Source organism: Caloenas nicobarica, chromosome 10 (genome assembly GCF_036013445.1).
Source record: "Caloenas nicobarica isolate bCalNic1 chromosome 10, bCalNic1.hap1, whole genome shotgun sequence".
NCBI lineage: Eukaryota > Metazoa > Chordata > Aves > Columbiformes > Columbidae > Caloenas > Caloenas nicobarica.
The window spans coordinates 23683147-23702166 of NC_088254.1; the positions used below are offsets into that span (position 1 = coordinate 23683147).

The window sequence follows — 19020 nt, forward strand, 5'->3', positions numbered from 1 at the left end:
AGGAGGACGAGGAGCCCGTAGAGCCCCACGAAGGGCAGGGCCGGCGGGTTCCTGCGGCGGGGGGGCAGCCATGGGCTCCAGTGCCGCAGCGATACCCCCCAGGGAGGGCCTGGCCGGGGACAGCTTTGGGCCCCGGGGTGACACCACGCCAGCCCCGCGGCTGTGCCAGAGCCTGGAGCCTCCGCTGCCCCCTCCCCGAGCCGCGCTGCCGGGCTGACCCCTGCTCACCGGAGGAGCCCCGGGCCGGCCAGGCCGGAGGCGTTCAGCCCGGTGAGGGCCTCCAGGGCCAGCTGGGAGCAGCAGGACTTGAGGGCGCGCGGGCCGCGCCGGCAGCAGTAGCGGTGGCCGCGCGGGTCGCTCAGCCGCGGGCAGTAGAAGCCAGGGTGGTCGCGGCCGTCGGGGCCCACATAGCCCTCGCAGAGGTGCAGGTTCTGCACCAGGGCTGCGGCGAGATGCGGCGCTGGGCGAGTGCCGGGGCACGGCCCCGCTGCGGGGGCTGCCGGCCGCTGAACGTGGCCCGCGCTGGGCTTCACCCCCGCGGCCGGGTGGGTCGGCAGCCAGTGCAGCGCTGGGCGGGCAGCGCGGTGCTGGGGCAGGTGGGGCAGTGCTGGGGGGCTGCCAGCTCCAGCGAGGTGGCCTGGGCAGGGATGCTGCAGAGCAGAGCCTCCCCCAGCACCAGCAGGGATGGTCCTGGCTGGGTGCACCCCAGGCCCATGGGACCGTACCCCTGAGCACAGGAGCCCCCAGCCCAGTCCTCGGGGTGGGCTCGGGTCAGGGATAGGCCCCAGCCTGACAGCAGCACCAGCTGCTGAGCACAGCCCCCCCAGCACTGCCGGCTCCCGGCCCTGGCCCGGCTGCTGCCATGACCTCCAGTGCTCGCCATCGCCCCAGCAAGGGCAAACACAGGCGGAGGGCGAGATGGCGGCAGAGAGGAGGGGAAAGCCCCCAGGCCAGCAGGTCAGCCCCAATCTTCCCGTATTGAACCCCCTCCCCATTGCCCACCACCCCACAGGGACAGCACTTGTCATGCCACAGACATGCTGCAGCAGGACCAGCCCCAGCACCACCACGCCTGGGCACATCCCCAGTGTGGCCCCTCAACCTCCATCGGGCCATTGGGGAGCAGCCCGTGGGGACGCGGTCCCAGCAGGGATGGGAGGATGGGCACAGGGAGCGGGAGGAGCGGCAGCGGGGCTGTACCTGTCCCAGGGAGGCCGGGGCACAGAGCTGTGGCGAGGAGCAGACGGAGCAGGAGCCCACCTAGCATCTTCCCGGCCGATCCTGGGCAGAGGCAGCTCTGGCTCAGCAGAGGCAGAAACCACAGCCCCTCCTTCTCCCGCCTCCATCGGGCCCATCAAGAGCCACTCGGAGCCATTAGAGCCTCCTGCACTCCTGCCTGCTCCACAGGGACCGGGCTGGGAGGTGGGAGCATCGCTGATGAGCTGCTCAGGGCCAAGTGTGGGACCGGAGGCTCTTCCCCACCCTGCAGCAGGTACTGGCGCTGGGGCCGTGGGCCCTGGTTGGGCACCTCAGCCCATCGGGGGATCCCAGTGTCATGGGCCGCAGGCTAGGTTTTAGGGCGAGCTCCCAGGGCGGGGGCAGGCTGTGCCACAGCCCCTGGCAGCCCAGCCCTGCGGGCAGTGGCCCCCGCACCAGCAGCCTGGCCCCCCGCCAGCCGCACCATTAGCCAGGCTCCGGCAGGGCTGCGGGTGCCACACGGTGCCAGCGCAAGGCTGAGGTCCCCGTGCCCCGGCGCAGCCCCCAGCGGGGTCGCAGCCCGGCCCTGCCCAGGCTCGTCCATCCCTGGGGCTGCTCCGTGCCAGCCCCACACGCTCTGCCCATCTCTGCCCACGCTTGGGGCCACAGCTGAGCCCAGGGCTGCACAGGGACCGGGACTGAGCTCAGCCTCGCCAGCCCTCCCTGCAGCCCTCTCCCCTCTGCAGTAATTAGCCCCGGGGGTCCTGGCAAGTGTGGCAACCCCTGCGGTCCTCACAGCAACCAGGAGGATGCTCCTGGTGACAGCTTCCCGGAGCCCCTGGGACACCACAGACCTGCTGGCCGGGCGCCTCGGGCACCAGCGCATTGTTCCCTCTGCCCCACACAACCAGTGTGAAAACCACAAATCAGACACAGATTGCGGCCCCTGGAAAACAGCCTCGTGTTTCCTACAAGCTCCAGGCAAGCTCGGTCTCCAGTGCACAGCAGCTCCTCAGGCAGCTGCCCCAATCCCACCGGGCTCCTGGCTGCCCCCATGCTGCTCCATGGGCCGGGGGGAGCCCAGCCTGTGCACCCCCAGGGGCAGCCATAGGAACGTGGCAGGGCAGCCATGCCCACCCGCTGCCCGCAGCCATGCCCAGCCCCTGCCCCAGGCAGCCCTGCCACAGCAGCTTCTGAAATCTATCTGAGAACACAGGACTAATAAATTAGAAGGCAGCAGCCTTTGCAAAGTCCGGCACCTCCTGCCCAGTGCCCGCTCGCCTGCTGCGGGTGCGCTGGCCCAGCCACTCCGGGGCTGTGCTGGTGCCGCGGGGCTCAGCGCCGCTCCCACGCTGCCCAGCCCATCCGCTCCTCTCCCGCTCCCGGAGACACTACCCCAGGTGGATGCGGAAAGTGGCAATTTCCATGGGGTCCAGGTGAATGCTGGTGCTGTTAGGGGCTGCACCCAGCGGGTACATCAGCGTCAGCGAGGTGGGCTGCAGGGACCCCAGCTCCAGCCCCTGGAACAGGCTGCCCAGGGCCAGCTGGGAACAGAGGAGAGAGAAGGGTGGGTGGCCCGGGTGGGACGTGGGGCCTGGCAGCACGGCACTGCCCTGCAAGCGCTGTGCCCGCAGCCCGTTTGCAGGCCCTATGGCGCCCAGGGCACCCCACAGAGCCAGCCCAGGCCCTGCCCTCCCTCCCTGGGTGTGTGGGGCTCGTGAAAGAGTCCAGACCCGCTTTGTGAGAAACCAACATCCTCCAGCTTTGCCCGGGCAAGGGGCAGAGCGGGGCCACGTGCTGCACGGTGGGACTCTTGACCAGTCACCAGTTCTGGGATGCTGGAGCTGGGAGACCCAGGGGCCCCCTGTAGCCCCCATCCTGGCCTGGCACGAGCACAGGAGGCAGCTCTGGCACCGGCTATGCCAGGGCCCAGCCCGGCTCTGACCGGGTGGTGGGGGAGGCAGCAGCAGCTCTTACCCTGCCCTGGCTGGTGGTGCAGTTGAAGCCCAGGTTCTTGGCCTCCAGGCTGCAGTCAAAGCCTTTGCGGTGCAGGATCAGGGCTGTCTCAGCCGAGGGCAGTGAGTCATCCTGCCGGGAGCCAGGGAGTGAGCTGTGACACTGGGGACAGTGGGTGCGAGACCCGAGTCCTGCTGCCCCAGGCCATGCCCGCCCTGCTCCCGGACACAGCTCACCTCTGCCTGCAGCGTCCGCAGGTTCAGGATGTGGAAGTCGCAGGGGAGGGTGGTGGAAAGGGGCAGGAACGAGCGCAGGGCCAGTGGGGACGGCTTCTCCTGGGCCATGGGCAGGACCAGGGCCTCGGCGTTCAGGTGCATGGAGGTGAGGTGGCTCAGCAGCGAGGGGAAGCTGACTGGGCGCCCGTCCTGCACCTGCCCAAGAGCAGGAGGGTCAGCACGGGCCCAGGGAGCGGCAGGGCTGGGCAGAGCTGGGATAGGGCTGGGCAGAACCGGGACAGAGCCCATGGCACCTCCCGCTCCTCGCAGCCTCCCCAGCGGCGCCCTCAGAACAGGCAACTGCCAGCACCGGGCACCCAGAGCTGACCCCCGGCGTGACCTCCTCCCCGGTGCCCAAACAGGGCAGGCGGCTGCGGCCAGGCAGCCTGCACGGGCCTGGCTGCTGATGGTCAGACTACGGCTCTGCTACAGGGCCTGGCTAGGCTAGTGGCTAGTGCACGAGACAGGGAGAGGTGGTGGGGCCAGGCCGGCCGTTACCTCCAGGCTGCCAGTCCTGGTGCCAGGGAAGCCCAAGGCTTTAAACATGGAGGCCAGTTTGGAAAAGAAGCTGGAGCTCTGAACGGGTGACATGGCGCATGCGCAGAGAGCGGCAAGGGGACGGGACAAGAATACCACAATTACAAGGGGGATGGCCCCACACCCCAGCTGTGGGACAGACCCTGGTCCACGGTCCCACTCTCCCCAAAGCCCTGTCCCAGGCACAGCTGTCCCTGTGCCGTGCCAGCACGACGGCGGGGCCAGGGGCAGCAGGGAGGAGAGCCCGCACCCCAACACACATATGGCTTCCTGCCACGCCCCATGACCAGGCTGGGCTCTCCAGCGAGCAGCACCGTGCCTGAGCCTGGTCCTGCAGCCTCGCAGCCCACGCACCTTGTTGGCGGTGGAGCGGCGCTCCAGGAGCAGGCGGAAGCGGTTGCAGGTCCGTTTGTTGTCCTTCAGCCCCTGGCCCAGGCCCCGGTTGTCGTCCTGCATGAGGCGACGGTCCAGGACCACCTCCAGCTGGCCTGCGGAGAGCCGGTCCCACCACCTCGGCGTCAGCAGGAGCCGGTCACCCGCACAGCCCCTTGGCTGCCACACGTGGACACGCTCCCACAGGACTGGGGACCGCTGGGGAGCCCCCAGGGACAGAGCGACCAGGACGCCGTGTGCCCACGCGCAGCATCCCCCTGCGCCACCCCGTGGCACCCTCCTCCCCAGCATCCCCGGCCGAGGGCAGTCCCGGCCCTGCGCCAGCCCCACGGCTCCCCAGGCCACGGCCCCCGGCTCCCCAGCCCCCCGCTCACCGCTGGCGAGGCTGGACACCCCCAGCGCCTGGGCTGTGTGCAGCGTCAGGCGGCTCCGCAGGTCCTGGATGTAGGCCATAGTGGGCATGGGGTAGAAGTTGGCTTGCAGCGGCAGCTTCCGCTGGTACCTGCGGGGCTGGATCTGCCGAGGGACAGGGCTCAGCGCCGGAGGTGGCTTCGCGGTGCCTGAGCACTGTCCCCCGTGGGCAGCTGCTGTCCCCGCCCAGGCCCGCAGATACCTGGAAACCATTGAGGTCCGTGAAGAAGATGTCATCGCTCTCAATGTCTGTGCTGAAGCGCAGGGCCAGCTCCTTGTTGATGTGGTCTCGGATGTCCACAAGGCAGGTCACCTCCAGGGACAGGCCCTCCACCCCTGCGGGCAGGCAGTGAGGGGCTGTGCCCCCCAGGCCAGCGACCGCCCCCGCACAGCTGCGCATGTCTCACCTGGCACGTTGTAAAGCCGCACCATGATCTGTACATGCTGGTAGTAGCTCGTGACCTCTGAGAAGAGGGGTCCCTCCGTCACCCGCACCACTGGGGGGTCCTTGGGGGCGTAGGGCTGGGGGGGGAGGGCTGTGCTGAGCTGCTGCCGGCAGGGCTGTCGCGGGGCCGCGGGCACGGCTGCCAGCAGGCTCCTGTACCTTGGCCTCGCCGTCAGGCAGAAACAGATAAGCTCCGCTTTTGTCCTTGGAGGTCCTGGTGCCGTAGACGAGGAACTCACTGCTCACCCGCTGCTCCTGCTCTTCCCCAGCTCGGCGGATGCTCTGCAGGGCGCGGGCCGGCACAGCGTGAGCACACAGTGCCCTGTCCCCTCCCTCCTCACCCTCACCACCAGAGCCCCGCACTTGCCTGCAGCAGGCCCAAGCGCCCCGAGAAGCAGGCGCGCAGGTGCTGGTTCTCCAGGCAGAAGTCATTGGCGGCGGCCGGGAAGACGTGCAGGGGTACGGCCTCCTGCTGGCGCACGGGCAGGTCCCGGCCGTGCAGGTACAGGCGCACAGAGGATGCCAGCGCGGCGCGGCCATCGAAGGACTCGTGCAGCTGCAGCACACGCAGCCCCAGCGCGGGCAGCCGGGCCAGGACTGACACCTGCGGCAGTGCCAAGGCCTGAGCCAGCCCTCACCCAAGTCCTGCTGGCAAAGACCTGGCTCGGCGCTGCCGTGGCCTCTGCTGAAGAGTGTTTGGGGGTTCCCGAGCAGTGGGGGCTTGCGTTGGGATGCGGGACACTTGTTGCCAGAGGTGAGGGCTGAGGGGGTGTCCCGGCCGTGGGAGCAGCATGTGAGGGGGGGCTGGCACACACAGGCTGTACGGGCTGAAATGCGGGGAGAGCGGGCACCAGGGCACCCCGTACCTCGTAGACATCGGGCACCACATCGGTGGCAGAGCCCCAGTGCGCGCTGAGCTGGCAGGGCAGGGGCTGCCCCTCCTCGGAGAGCACACGTGTGTGCAGTGAGTCCACCAGTACTGGCACCACGCTCAGGCGCTCCTGCTCCAGCGGGTTGAACACCACCAGGAACCTGCCGGGAGTCACACGGGGATGGACAACCCAGCCCCACAGTGTCCCGCGTGTTCCACACCACCCATGGGGCCTGTGCACCCCCTCGCTGCCCCCCACGGCCCCACAGCCCCGAGAGCCAGGCTGGCAGCCCCTACCTGGGCAAGGCACCCAGTTTGACCACAGTTTTCTCTGGGAGGGAGTCCTGGCTGGCACGTGTGTCGTCCTGCAGAGAGGAGTGGTCAGAGCCAGGGGGTACCCGCCACGGGACCCAGGAGCACTGGCACAGGCTGGGACTCTTTCCCCGTGCCCCTGCCCAGCACTGCACAGGCAGGCAGGGATGTGCTCCCTGGGGACACAGGGACAGCTGCTGCGGCATGGTCCAGTGTGCCAGGGCACAGGGAGCCACGGGGCAGGTGCTGCTCACCATGCCAAGGAAGGGTGCCGCGGGGTCGTGGCGGTAGGTGTCCTTGTCCCTCAGCACGAGGTAATGCGCAGCGTTGATGATGACACGCTTGAGGTTGGTCAGGGAGTGGAGCAGCCTGGGGCACAGACGCAGTGAGCCACCCGGGACTGTCCCCATCCTGTCCCAGCATCCCCCCAACAACCTCTGGGAGAGGGGCACCACAGGACCCCATACACAACCATGGTCCCAGCCCTGTGCCCACCAACCCCCCGTAGCCGCGCCCCGGCCCCTGCACACACCGGGCTCCATAGTCAACCGCCACAGCCTCCTTGGCGGTGCCGGCGATGGCATCATGGTGCTGGAAGAGGCCCAGGTTGCGGCGGGCATTGCTCAGCAGGGCGTAATCGGAGAGCGGGTACCGGCCATCAGCGCCGGTGCGGCGGGCGTGGGCGAGTGCCAGGCTGAACAGGATCTCTGCCCCCCTGCACAGCGACAGGTCACCGCGGGCCCTGGCACCCCGAGGAGCAGCAGCCTGGCCCGTGCACCCACAGCACACAGGACACAGCCCTGGGGCGGGCAGGTCAGGGGCACCCGCAGCCCTGGGGCTGGGCAAGGGGCTGGCACTGCCTGGGCCGTGGCTGGAATCCCCAGTGCGCTGGTGGCCGGGCACAGACCGAGGCACAGACCGGGCACAGACCAGGAACAGACCGGGGCACAGACCGAGGCACAGACCGGGCACAGACCGGGCACAGACCGGGCACAGACCAGGGTGCCGGGTGCTAGCTGGCCTACTCTGCCCCCAGCACACACCCCCTGTGCGAGGCCAGCCCGCACCCCCTCACCGGAGATGGGCCTCCAGCACCCGGTCCAGGCTCTTGTAGAAGGGCCGGGAGGTGTAGTATCCCGTCCAATAGTGATCCTCCCGGTCCGCGTAGGAGAAGAAATCCCCCGTCAGCACCGGGAACCCGGGCGGTCTCATCCCCGGCACAATGCCCACCCTCTTGTACAGAGCATCGAAGTAGTCGGACAGCGTCCCAAACTGCGCCTGCAGGACACGTGCACAGCCCTGAGCACATGGGGAGCAGCCACGGCTCACATTGCTCCTCCCACACTGCCCACCCCCAACTGGGCTCCCCACAACCCCCATGTGTGGGGCCCTGCTCTCCCCAGCCCCCTGCACTGCCCTAGACCTCCCTGCATGTACCTGGACATGGAGGTTGGGCTGGGAGTTGAGGAAGTCGAAGATGCGCTGATAGTTGAGGAACTGGGCGTCCCACTCCTGTGGCTTGTCGTAGCGGAAATCATCTCCCAGGGGCACCAGCAGCACCTTGCTGCGGTAGAGTTTGGACTTCTTGCGGTACTGGTCCAGCAGCAGCTGGGCTCTGTGTGGGGGCCAGGGTGTGAGCTGGTGCCCGGGCAGGGCTGTGGGGCTCGGAGCCGCTGTCCCTGTCCCCGCAGCACTCACCGCTCCGCCACGTTGGCGTCAGTGATGGCTCGGGGAGGCACCTTCCATGGGCAGTTGATCCGGCCACCTGGCAGGCGCTTGAAGTCAAACTGGCAGCAGATCTTGGGGTCTGGCCCACAGGTGTGGGGCACATCATAGCTGTAGAAGGGCATCATGTGGCAGAAGATGTCGGTGCTGGCGTCCGGGTCTGCGGGACCAAGGACAGATGAGCATCTGCAATATCTCTACCTTACCTGTCCCCGAGCAGGGGTCCCACAGGCACCCTGGGGCCGTCCCGCAGGACAAAACTGCCACAGGGCAGAGCCACCACCTCCCAGCCAGGCTCACCGGCTGCACAGGAAAGCGGTCAGTAGCTGTTCTCCGCTTCCACCCACCCCGCAAGGCCCCCTCTGCCCTCGCCGCCCTGGCAGCCCCTCACCCCACGTCTGTCTCCACATGAACTCCAGGTTCTGGGTGGCAGCAAAGTGCTTCTTGATGGCGTAGTGCACGCGCTGGATGAGCATCCCAGTCAGGTTGGAGCGCTTCAGCAGGTAGGGCATGGTGGAGCTGTACCCAAAGGGGTCGACGGCCCAGCCAGACCGGGGCGTCACGCCTGGGGACACAGACCCGTCAGCCCTGCGGGGTGGGGGTGCCCGCGGGCACATCGAGCACACCCCTGCCAGCACCCCCCCGTTGCCCGGCACCCCCAGCTCTCACCAATGTTCTTCTCCAGCCACTGGTGCCCCTCGATCAGCTGGTCGATCATGGCAAAGTAGTGGGAATTGGCCTCATCAGGCATCACCCAGCCACCCGTCACCATCTCCAGCTGCCCATTGCCAACCAGCCTGCGAGGGGGACACACAAGACGCCACCAGCTCTGGGCACAGCCCTGTGACCAGCTGTGTGTCCATGGCAGAGCCTCCCCAGTCTTGGGGCCACCTGGTCCCATCCACAGCCTTCACAACCACCAGCTGCCGTGTCCCACCACCCACACTGTCCCCACATGGACAGACAGACAACGGACAGACGTTGCTCCGCAGCACCGTGCTGGCCGAGGCCCCAGCCAGAGCCCATCCCCACGCAGGCCATGGCCGTCCACTGTGCCCTGCAGCCCGCGATCCCTCTGTCCTCCACCCCAGCCCTCCCAGGGCAGGGGGGTGACAATGGGGACGTCTCCTACCACACAGTGCTGCTCTCCAGGTCTCCCACCCCCTGAGGGTGCCCTGGGCCTTGCAAGACGCTGGCACCACTCGGGCCCTGCAGCCGAGTTTGTGTGCTCAGGGTTACCGCAATGGGAGGGAGTTTCCCAGCCCCAGGAGCACAGGGAGCAGCATGGCTGAGACCTACCTCCCCCGGTGCTCAGACTCCGCTGCAGAGTGTGTCACACACCCTGTGTCCCTGCACGCTGCTGCGGTCTGACATCTCGCAGCACCGAGAGGTTGCTGGCAGTGCCAGGCACCCCATGGTGAGCTGCGCAGAGCCCACGGTGCTGCACTGCAGCCTGGGCAGCCTTTGCCTCCCCAGGGCCCTTCCCTTTGACTCCTGGTGCTCGCAGGGCAGCGGGGCCGGGGGGCAGCCCTACCTCCGCACCGCAGCGCGCTTCTGGGCACTGATGTTGTCCCACCACTTGGAGAAGAAGGAGATCTCAGACCAGATGAAGCGCCGGCGAGGGTCCTCCTGCATCTTCAGCACCATGCTGTTGAGGATGTGCTGCGTCTGGTCATAGTAGTACTTGTCAAAGGTCTTGATCCAGCCTGCCAGCACATGTTGGGGGTCAGCGTGCATGGCCCAGCCCTTCCCCGCAGCAGTGTGGGGCAGCAGGGGCTGGGCTTGCCTGCCCCCTCCCTGCCCGCCACTCACCGGGGTCGTTGTGTGAGTGCGGCACCACAAACACCTGCAGCGGCTCTGTGTCCCACTCGTTGGGCTCATAGGTGATATCAAAGCCCTGCTTCCACACACCGCCGTCCTGGTTGTCAAAGGGCAGCAGGGAATACACAGCCATCATCTGCCGGGTGGGAGACAGGGCTCAGGGCAGACACCAGATGGAGAGACCCCCAACAGCACAGGGCCAGTACCCCATGGACACACAGGTATGGAGCTCCTCGTGCCAGCAGAGATGGGCCCTGCTGCGCCAAGACTGCGGCGCCTCACCTGCAGGTCCGGGCTCTGGCCCTTGCCCCCCAGGGCAAACTGGCAGTCCTGTGGGGACACGGAGAAGAAGCTTGGGCGACTCTCCGGGGGCAGCACCCAGGAGCCATTGGGTGTGTGGTGGGGCAGCGTCGGCTGTCCCTCTGTGTGGGCTGTCAGCTCCAGCACCGAGTCCTTGATGTGGCTGATGATCTCGTGGTTCTCCTCCAGCAGCTGCTCCAGCTGCTCAATGCGGTTCTGCAGCACCGAGATCTGACTCTGGGGACGCAGACGCCGCGGTCAGAGCCACTGCTGCCCTTTGCCAGGCAGGTCCCGGCCCCACGTGCACTGACAGCAGCAGGAAACAAGCCCTGGCCCCGGTAACCAGGCTGTGCTGGCTGCCCCCGAGCAGCCCTGCCCCACGCGCCCGTCCCCACGGCCCCGCCGCTCACCCTGGGGAAGTTGCCCCCGCTCTGGTGGCGTGTGGGGTCGTGCTGCACCCGGTCCAGCATCAGGTAGAGGGAGAAAACAGCCACGCAGAAGATGGCAGCTCCACACACTGTCACCTGCTTCTTCAGCTTCATCCCGCAGCGCCGCAGGGACGGACCTGCGCCCGGGCAGAGCGGTGCCGGTGTCCCCGGGGGCAGAGCCGGGACGGAGCGGGGGCCGGACGGGCGCAGGGACACGGGCCGGGCCGGTGCCGCCTGCCCGGGGCTGAGCCCAGCCCGGTGCCCCCGTGCCCTGCCCGGCCCTCGCCTGCCCCCCGCCTGCCGCCCTCCTCCTCGCCCCCCCGTGTCCTACTTCGCTTAATCCGGCACCGGGTATTTATAGCCCAGGCTGCAGCTGCACCGGCCCGGGGCTGGAGGCAACAGGCCGGGAGCAGCCGGGGCCGGAGGAGGCCGCGGCGGCCCCGCCGAGCCGGGAGCCCGGGGCCTCTGCGCCGCAGCCCGGCCCAGCGCGGGGAGGGGAACGGGGAAGGCCGGGCCGGGCCGGGGCCGCCCACCGCGGGCCGGCTCCGGGGGCGCGGCCGTTCCGCTCTTACCCTGGGCGGCTCCGCGGCCCGTCCCAGCTCCTCACATCGCCCGGCCCGGGCCCGCCGGCTGCCGCGGCCGGGATGGGCCAGGCCCCGCCCGCCGCCCCGCCCGCCCGGCCCCGGCCCCGGCCCCGCCCCGGCCCCGCCGGGAGGCGGCTCCGCCGGGCAGCGCCGCGCGGCGGCCGCGGGGGCGGGACCGACCCGGCCGCGGCGCTCGGGGGCCGCCCCGCCACCCCGCGCAGCACCGGGGACAGCGCCGGGCAGCGCTCCGTGGCCCTGGGGACACACCCGGGCGCCCCCTCCGTGGCCCTGGGGACAGGTCTCGCCGTCCGCCCGCAGCCCCGGGCTGGGTCGCGGTGCCGGTGCCGTTCCCGTCCCGGTGCAGCGCAGGCGCGTGGCCCCGGGGTCTGCACCCCTCGCACCCCCAGACGCAGCTGCTGCGGAGCTCGGTGGTTTATTACACAGGATCGCGCCCGGCAGGGGCTGCGGGCGCCACGTCCCAGCGAGTGCGGGAGCCCCTGCCCTGCGCTGGGGAGGGGGCTCGGCCGCGTCCGGCCGCCCCCAGCACCCGCTTCCCCGCAGGCACTGCCCGGGGGACGGACCCGCGGCACACGGTGCGGTCCTGAGCGGGGCTGGCGGGACGTCCTGGGCCTGGCGGTCCCCTCACCGGTGCCGCTTGCGGATGGCGATGAGGTCCTGGTGGAGGGTGCTGAAGCTGGGCCGCTTGCGGGGGTCGTACTCCCAGCAGCGCTGCATCAGCCGGTACACCTCCTCGGGGCACTGCTCGGGGGGGTCCAGCCGCACGCCTGGAAAGCAGGGATGGTGACATGGCAGCCAGGGCCACCAGCCCCTCACCCCCACAGCCCCATCCTGCCCATCCCACGGGCACGGCCCCACAGCAGAGCTGCAGTGCTGGGCCCTCGAGAGCCGGACCTCCGCCGCATCCTCACCCTGCTCCACTGCCTCTCGCGTCTGCTGGTTGCTGAGGTTGGTGTAGGGGACGGCACCCAGACTGAAGGCTTCCCACAGCAGGATCCCGAAGCTCCAGACATCACTCTCTGAGCTGTATCGGCCTGGGGACACAGGGTGGGACGGATGCTGGCAGCTGGGGATACCCATGGCACCGCTGCCCTGGCTGGGGAGCCCCCTCTGCCTCCCTCCCCAGGACCAGGCGCTGGGAAGCAGCACGGTGAGCCCGGGACTCCTGGCTCCCAGCTGTGCCACAGGGCTGCCAGGCCATGCCTGGCTCCATCCCTTACCATAATTGAGTGCTTCGGGGGCAGTCCACTTGACAGGGATTTGCTTCATCCCGCCCGTGGAGGCGTAGATGCCATCCTCCTCCTCCCGTGACATCCCAAAGTCACTGATCTTCAGGGTGTTCTTCTCCGTCACCAGGCAGTTGCGAGCGGCCAGGTCCCTGGGATGGCCCAGAGCCGTCAGCTGCACACGCAGCCACCCGCGGGGCCCCCGCCTGGCACGGGATGGGGGCAGCAAGGGCTCTGGGGTTCACCTGCCCTGCTCGGCACACGCCTGCGCCGCCGGAGCCCACCTGTGGATGCAGCGCTTGCTCTCCAGGTACTCCATGCCGGCGGCAGCGTTCTCTGTCATCTTGATCAGCTCCTTCACGCGCAGGTGGGGCCCCTCGCTGCGCAGGAAGCTCAGGAAGTCCCCCCCTGCACCCGGGATTGCGGAGCTGGCGGGTGGCTGCCCTGGTACACCGCAGCAAGCTGCACACACCCACCGGCTGCCACAGGACGGGGCCACTCACCCTGCACCAGCTCCATAACAATGTAAATGGGCTGCTTCTGGGTGCAGACGCCGATGAGCCGGACAATGTTGGGGTGGTTGTACTGCTTGAGGATCCTGTGGGGACAAGGAAGGGCACCGTGGGTGCTCAGGGGCACAGGCCACCTCTGTGCCGTCCCCAGGACACTGTGCCTGGCTGGCCCAGGGACAAGGCCCTCGGCACAAGGATGCTGCAGTCCCAGGGGATTTGAACAGCCCCAAGGCCCGAGGACAGACAGACGGGCTGGGATCAGTGTGATGGCCGCACAGACCTGGCTTCCTGCAGGAACTTGGCCTTGAGTTCGGGTGGGAGGGTTTCTCGGCAGGATTTCACAGCCACGGGGGTGTTGTCAGCACGCAGGCGGCCGCTGAACACCTCCCCAAAGTTACCCTGCCAAGAGATGTGGCTGCACCAGCACAGCTTGCTGTAGTGTGGCCAGGGGCACCCCTTGTCCTCCCGCAACCCCCTGGGACAGCCCTGTCCCCTGCAGACCCCCGCAGGCAGGGACTAGAGCATCCCGACTCACCCGGCCAATGCGCTCCCCCAGCAGCACGTCCTCGTGGTTGAGCACCCATTTGTCCTGCAGACATCGAAGGTCGTGAGCCATCCCCCCACCCACTGCAGGCCCGCACCCCCTGCCCCTGCAGCTTCCCCTCAGGCAGCCCCGGAAGGGGGTCCCCAGTGCCCAGGTCCCCCAGGGCTGCCCCGTGTGCAGGGGACTTGTCTCCCTCCTCGCTGCCCATGTCACCTTGGGCACAGCCCTGGCCAGGACGATCCCGCTCTTGCGCGTGATGGGCTGCTGGCTCTGCAGGAGGTGCTCGACCAGCAGCGGGATGGTGGGGAAGCCGTCTCCCTCCAGCCTGTACATGTTCTATGGGGAGGGGAGGTGAGGGGTTTCCTGCCCCACACATGGGCTGGCATGCACAGGTGTGCACACACATGGCACAGGACATGCCTGCATACCAGGCATGGCAAGTACGCACAAGCGAGCACTCACACACACAATGCAGGGCTCACACCACGCTCCATGCTCGGCCCATACAAGGACGGGCGCACAGAACCTGTACTGTACGCATATGTCCTGTGCACCCACACCGGTCGCCCTGCGGCTGCAGAGCCAGGGGCTGTGCCCGGGCAGGGACCCTGGCTGTGGTCACTCACATCAGCAGCCTGGATGATGAAGTGCCGGGGCTGCCCGTCCCACAGCACGCTGAGCACGTACTCCTGCTTGCCCTGGCTCTCCCGCACCAGGAAGTCCCCGCTGCAGCTCAGCAGCTCCTGCACCTCTGTGCGCGGGATGGCCCCGTGGTACCAGACCTGCTGGCACAGCGGCTTCTGCACCTCCGGGATCAGGGGCACGGGGGGCGGCAGCTGGGTGGAGACAGGGGTGAGCCCAGCCGTGTCCCTGGGCCACGCCAGGGCAGCAGCGGTGGCTGGAAGCTGCACCCAGGGCAGGAGCAGCAGAGGCTGGAAGGGCAGGAGCACGGAGGGGAGGAGGCTGTAAAGTGGGAAGGAGAGGGTAGAGGGTGCTGGGGGCTCGGGAGGCTCAGCAAGGCACCCGGGTAGGAGGGCAAGGTGGCCAGAGGTGCCCAGGGATTCACCGAGTACTTGGGGCTGAAGATGCCTGAGATGTGGTTCTTGAGGGTCTCCAGTGCAGAGGCCCCGCTCCGCTCCTGCTCCTGGGGAGTAGTGTGAGCTGTGCCCTGGGGGAAGGAGACCCCAGCCCAGCACACCCCGTGCCTGCAGGTCCTGGCGCAGCAGGAAGGACTCACCGTGGAGCAGACTGAGTGCCGGTCCTCCTGCAGCGGCAGGGCGGGCAGGGGCTCCCCGCTGTCCAGTGCCGCCAGCTTCCCTGCCAGCAGCTCCCGCTGCGCCTGCAGCTTGGCCTGGGCGCACAGGCAGCCCTCGAGCTGCTGCTGTGCGTCCTGCAGCCCCTGCCACTTGCCCAGCAAGTGCACCCTGGGGACGGGACAGGACGTCAGGCCTCGCCACCCCAGCCCCTCGCCCCCTGCCCGCCACACCTTACCGCTCCCCGGGGCTCCGGCCCTGCTCCTCGCCCCGGATCTCTGCCTGCAGCTCCCGCACCCGCTGCTCCTTGCTGCCCACGGCCTCTGTGGCAGCCACCAGCTCCTCCTCGACCGACGTCAGGCTGCAAGAGATGCAGGTGCCGGATAGCACTGAGCCACGCTGCCGCCATGGCAGCCCCAGCCCACGGCCCGGCCCTGCTCACCAGTGCTGGACGCTCTCCACGGTCAGCTCGTTCAGCTGCAGCTCTCCTGGTGCCAGGCTCTCCGTCTCCTCCAGCAAGCTCTTGTCGAAGGACACGGCTGGCGGCACCTCAGAGCCGTACCTGCGCGCAGCCAGCGCGGCTCGGCCTCTTGTCTGCCCCACGGCTGGCAGGGCCGTGACTGCAGAGGGGCTGCGCTGCCTGGGGCCGTACCTGTGGCTCTGGATGAAGCCGCTGTACTCGGTGGCCGGGTCGATGGCCTGGATGGTGCTGGCGATTTCCTGGTGCACGGCCAGCACGTCCTCTTGCACCAGGCTGCTGATGCTGTAGTACTCCTGGAGGATCTCCTTCCTGCGGAGACGTGGCTGCTGGGGGCTGCTGGGCTCCCGTGCCCCCCAGCCCAGGGCCCTGCAACACGGCACCACCACCCCTGCCCCAGCCCTGCCGCCCAGGCTGGCCCGTCCCTGTGTCCCACTGGCTCGTGCGCTCAGTCCCCGCATCTCACACAGTGCTGCGGGGCATCACTGTGACAGTCCCAGCGCGAGGGGCAGGGGGTGCACGGGCAGGTGACGAGGCAGGGAGGGTGCATGTCATCGGTGGGGCTCTGGCAGGAGGAGGGAGCGGCGCCAGGTCCCAGGGGCCACAGGGTGCCCAGGGACGGGTAGCGGGACACAGGTCAGGCAGCAGGACATGGGGCAGGCAGGGCTCTTACAGGACAAGGACCATCTCCTGCTGCAGGCTGTAAAGGGACTGGTGGAGGCTGGGCAGCGCCCGCTGGTAGTGGTGCTGGTGGTGGAGCGCGGCTGCCCGCACGGCCAGCACGTACTGGTTGTGCAGGGCATAGAGCTTCCAGAGGCTGCGCACGTACTTCTCCTTCGCCTTGTCCCGCTCTTTGTCTGGGGGGAGAAGCCGTGGAAGACACCCCCCGCTGCCACACTGCCAATCCCGGTGCTTCAGCACATCCCCCCGGCACCCAGCGGCGCTGGGGCAGGGGCCGAGGGTAATGGGGCTGGGAGGGCGTCCCAGGGGAGGCAGAGGCCCTGGGCGGTCACAGACCTCCCCACACACCTCTCCCTGTGACCCCTGGGAGTTTTGCCCCATTCCCCAGGGCCAGGCTGGGCTCTCCCTGCACCACCCGCAGAGCCCTCACCCAGTCCAGGCTGCGCCGCAGGTCACACAGGGCGCAGGGTGCTCTGGCCATCCCTGACCCTCCAGCAGAGCCCGGAGGGGACACAGCGGGATGGGAACGGGTCAGGTACCTTTGCTGGCCTCCTGGTACTTGCGCTTGGCCTGGGCGCTGTCACGCGCCAGGCTGCGGTACTGCGCCTTCAGCTTCTCCATCTCCTGCTGCGTGGTCTGGAGAGGAGACGCCGTCAGGGGAGTGGGGCCAGGCCAGGCCCCCGCCGCCCCCGCTGAGACCCGCGTACCCGAGTGTACTCCTGGCTGAGCTGCTGCCACCGCTCGCTGAAGGCCTTGCGGAGCTGCTGCTTGTCGCGAATGAGCAGGCTCAGCTTGGCCAGCGGCCCCGCCACCAGCTCCTCCGCGTGCCGCCGCAGGATTTGGCTCAGCGTCTCCATCCGGCTTGCCAGCACCCACCAGGACTGCAGGGATGCAGCGTCACAGTCAGTGTGGGGACCGCCAGCGTCTGACCCTCTGATGCCACGCTGGCTCTGTGGGGCGTGCTCCCACACCAGGGTGTCCCTACCTCCCAGATCTGGCCGCCCTGGTCACCGGCGCGGAGCTGGCCGGGGACATCTTGCTTCTCCAGCTGGGAGAACATGTTGTGCAGCATCCCTGCGTACTCCCGGTCGCTCTTCGCACGCTGCGACATCCACTTCTTCATGGTCTCCAGGAGGCGCAGCTCGCTGTCCTGCAGCCGCAGCAGCGCGTTGTGCCCCTGCGGGCACCACAGCTCCGGCCCGAAGCCCATGGCCCCGCGTCCCGGCGGGAGGAGGCTGCGGAGCGGCGGGGGAGCCTCAGCCGCGGCTGCCGCCCTGCACCCTGCACCGCGCTCACCAGCGCGTCACCCCCTCCTGTCCCATGGGCCCCCTGCGATGTGGACCCTGGGCCGGGCGGCAGTGGGGTCAGAGCCCTCCCCGCCCCATGCGATTGGCCTCACAAAGCGCTTTCAAAGCAGATGGGAGGGCTGAGCGCGCCCCAAGCCCCGCGGCAGCTGGGGCCCCTGGGGCCGGTGCCGGGAAGAAGGAAACGTGGGTCAGAACCAGCAGCGTCTCCTCTGCCATGTGTGCGGGACTGCTCCCAGGGGCAGCACAGCCACGACCCGCCCCGGCCGGGGTACCCACCCCATCCTGCCCGTCAGCACCATCACCCCCGTTCCCGCGGCAGGGACACCCGGGCACGCTGGGACAGAGGAGCTCTCGGGGGCCAGGACACAGGTGGGGAGTCGGCAGGAGGAGGACAGGACGCTGAGCCCTGGGGGAAGGTGCCAAGCCTGGATGTGTCCCAGTACCCAGGACCCCAGCATGGCCGTTGGGAGCCCAACTGGCCCCAGTCGCGGTCCCGGGGTGCCCTGCCCTGTGGCAAGGGAGCAGCAGGAGCAGGAGGGTGCTGGAACACGTCTCTGTCCTGGGCAGGATGTGCCCTGACACATCCCGTGACCCTGCAGAGGGCCCGGGCTGAGTCCCCTCCGTCCCACAAAGGGGTCCCTGTCCCCTGGGGCACGGCCCCCCTGACCTGTGCGTACCGCAAGGTCGTTGCCGTTGGGCTGGTTCTGGCGTCCTCCCGGGGCCGGGGCCGGCGCAGTCTGGACCCAGTGCAGCTCCGGCTCCTGGGGAGGAACAGGAAACCCAGTGCTGACCATACAGCCATTGCGAGATTTCCTGTGCTTCCTCCCCTCCCTGCCAGTCCCCGCACCCGTGGCTGATACCAGCACACGGCTCTGCTGTAGCTGGGCAGCCCCAGCCCCGCCGCCCCTCCGGCTGCCTCGCGCCGAGGCCTGGCCCCAGCAGGACCCGTCTCTGTGGGAGCCCAGGGCTCCTTCTCTTCCCAGCCATAGTTCCCCAGCCCCGTGGAGCCTGAGCTCAGCCCCAGCCCCGCAGGGTTTCTCCCAGAAAAGCCCCTTCAGCCGAGCCTGGTCCTGCCTGTTCCCCAGCCCCTCTCTGTGCCCTGGCTGCCCTGAGAGGCTGCAAGGACTGGGGGGGACCAGGGGCATCCCCAGGTCCCTATGCAGGCCTGCTGAGGGGACCCCATTCCATCACCACCGCGAGCCTGGCCTTTGTGACCGTGAAAGGCCACAGGATGGAGCATCCACAATAGCGGCACTCCCGGAGCCATGACCCAGCCCTCGGTGCCAGCCCGTGCCCACTCGGTGGGGACCCCGTTCCCCGCGCAGCCCCAGGCGCGTCCCCTCTCAACATGCTTCACTGGTGCTGCAGTGGGACCGCTCAGCCCAGGCAGCCGCACCGCAGGGGCAGCCGCCGCCACCCCGGCCAGCACCGTCACACGTGTCTGTCGCAGCCCAGCTCGGCTCTGCTCGGTGCCTCCAGCGTGGCTTGTGACCCCGTTCCTGTGCCCGGCAGGGAGGTCCCGGCCCCAGAGGGCCGTCACAGTCATCTGCAGGACACAGCCGAGCTGGTTCCACTTTTGGAGGAAGTTGGGAGAAAAAGTGTGTCAGACAGGAGTTTTGTTGACTCACCTTCCCACGGCTGGGCAGTGCCCAAGTGGTCACGCCAAGGAGCAGCACAGTGGCACGGCACAGCACAGCACGGCACAGTGTGGCATGGCACAGCGTGGCACAGCACAGCGTGGCACGG

The 19020-nt window shown here is 68.8% G+C and overlaps 2 protein-coding genes across 4 annotated transcripts; both read right to left on the reverse strand.

Annotated features, from left to right (window-relative positions):
* Positions 1–2492: 2492 nt before the first annotated feature.
* Positions 2493–11358, reverse strand: MAN2A2 (mannosidase alpha class 2A member 2). 3 transcript variants are annotated; one of them, XM_065641637.1, is made up of 24 exons: positions 11244–11358; positions 10654–10808; positions 10226–10480; positions 9935–10079; positions 9657–9828; positions 8792–8919; positions 8514–8687; positions 8096–8282; positions 7835–8012; positions 7473–7675; positions 6930–7112; positions 6652–6766; positions 6383–6450; positions 6081–6246; positions 5582–5818; positions 5374–5496; positions 5177–5291; positions 4972–5105; positions 4733–4874; positions 4320–4453; positions 3927–4004; positions 3390–3584; positions 3175–3285; positions 2493–2741 (listed from the first exon to the last, which is right to left on the reverse strand). In XM_065641637.1, exons 2-24 carry the CDS (start codon positions 10783–10785, stop codon positions 2589–2591), a joined length of 3528 nt encoding a protein of 1175 aa, XP_065497709.1. In that variant the 5' UTR covers positions 10786–10808; positions 11244–11358; the 3' UTR covers positions 2493–2588. The 3 variants fall into 3 exon arrangements, with proteins under 3 accessions (XP_065497709.1, XP_065497707.1, XP_065497708.1); XM_065641635.1 differs by lacking the exon at positions 3927–4004 and having other exon boundaries at positions 11244–11357; XM_065641636.1 differs by lacking the exons at positions 3927–4004; positions 6930–7112.
* A 341-nt stretch (positions 11359–11699) lies between these two features.
* On the reverse strand, positions 11700–18031 carry FES (FES proto-oncogene, tyrosine kinase). The gene is made up of 19 exons (XM_065641572.1): positions 17952–18031; positions 16953–17202; positions 16675–16848; positions 16507–16603; positions 15960–16143; positions 15461–15598; positions 15251–15370; positions 15047–15169; positions 14793–14979; positions 14622–14699; positions 14182–14391; positions 13769–13891; positions 13547–13600; positions 13292–13410; positions 13003–13097; positions 12784–12907; positions 12494–12651; positions 12185–12307; positions 11700–12040 (listed from the first exon to the last, which is right to left on the reverse strand). Exons 2-19 carry the CDS (start codon positions 17175–17177, stop codon positions 11898–11900), a joined length of 2475 nt encoding a protein of 824 aa, XP_065497644.1. The 5' UTR covers positions 17178–17202; positions 17952–18031; the 3' UTR covers positions 11700–11897.
* Between the last annotated feature and the right edge of the window lie 989 nt (positions 18032–19020).

Coding starts and splice junctions, on each gene's coding strand:
- FES (XM_065641572.1), bottom strand. CDS start 17,177: ATGGGCTTCGGGCCGGAGCTGTGGTGCCCGCAGGGGCACAACGCGCTG. Junction 15,170..15,250: donor GTGGAGAGCGTCCAGCACTG/GTGAGCAGGGCC, acceptor CATCTCTTGCAG/CCTGACGTCGGTCGAGGAGG. Junction 12,652..12,783: donor AGCAAGCGCTGCATCCACAG/GTGGGCTCCGGC, acceptor GGGCCATCCCAG/GGACCTGGCCGCTCGCAACT.
- MAN2A2 (XM_065641637.1), bottom strand. CDS start 10,785: ATGAAGCTGAAGAAGCAGGTGACAGTGTGTGGAGCTGCCATCTTCTGC. Junction 7,113..7,472: donor GTGCTGGAGGCCCATCTCCG/GTGAGGGGGTGC, acceptor GTCGCTGTGCAG/GGGGGCAGAGATCCTGTTCA. Junction 5,106..5,176: donor GCGGCTTTACAACGTGCCAG/GTGAGACATGCG, acceptor GCCTGCCCGCAG/GGGTGGAGGGCCTGTCCCTG.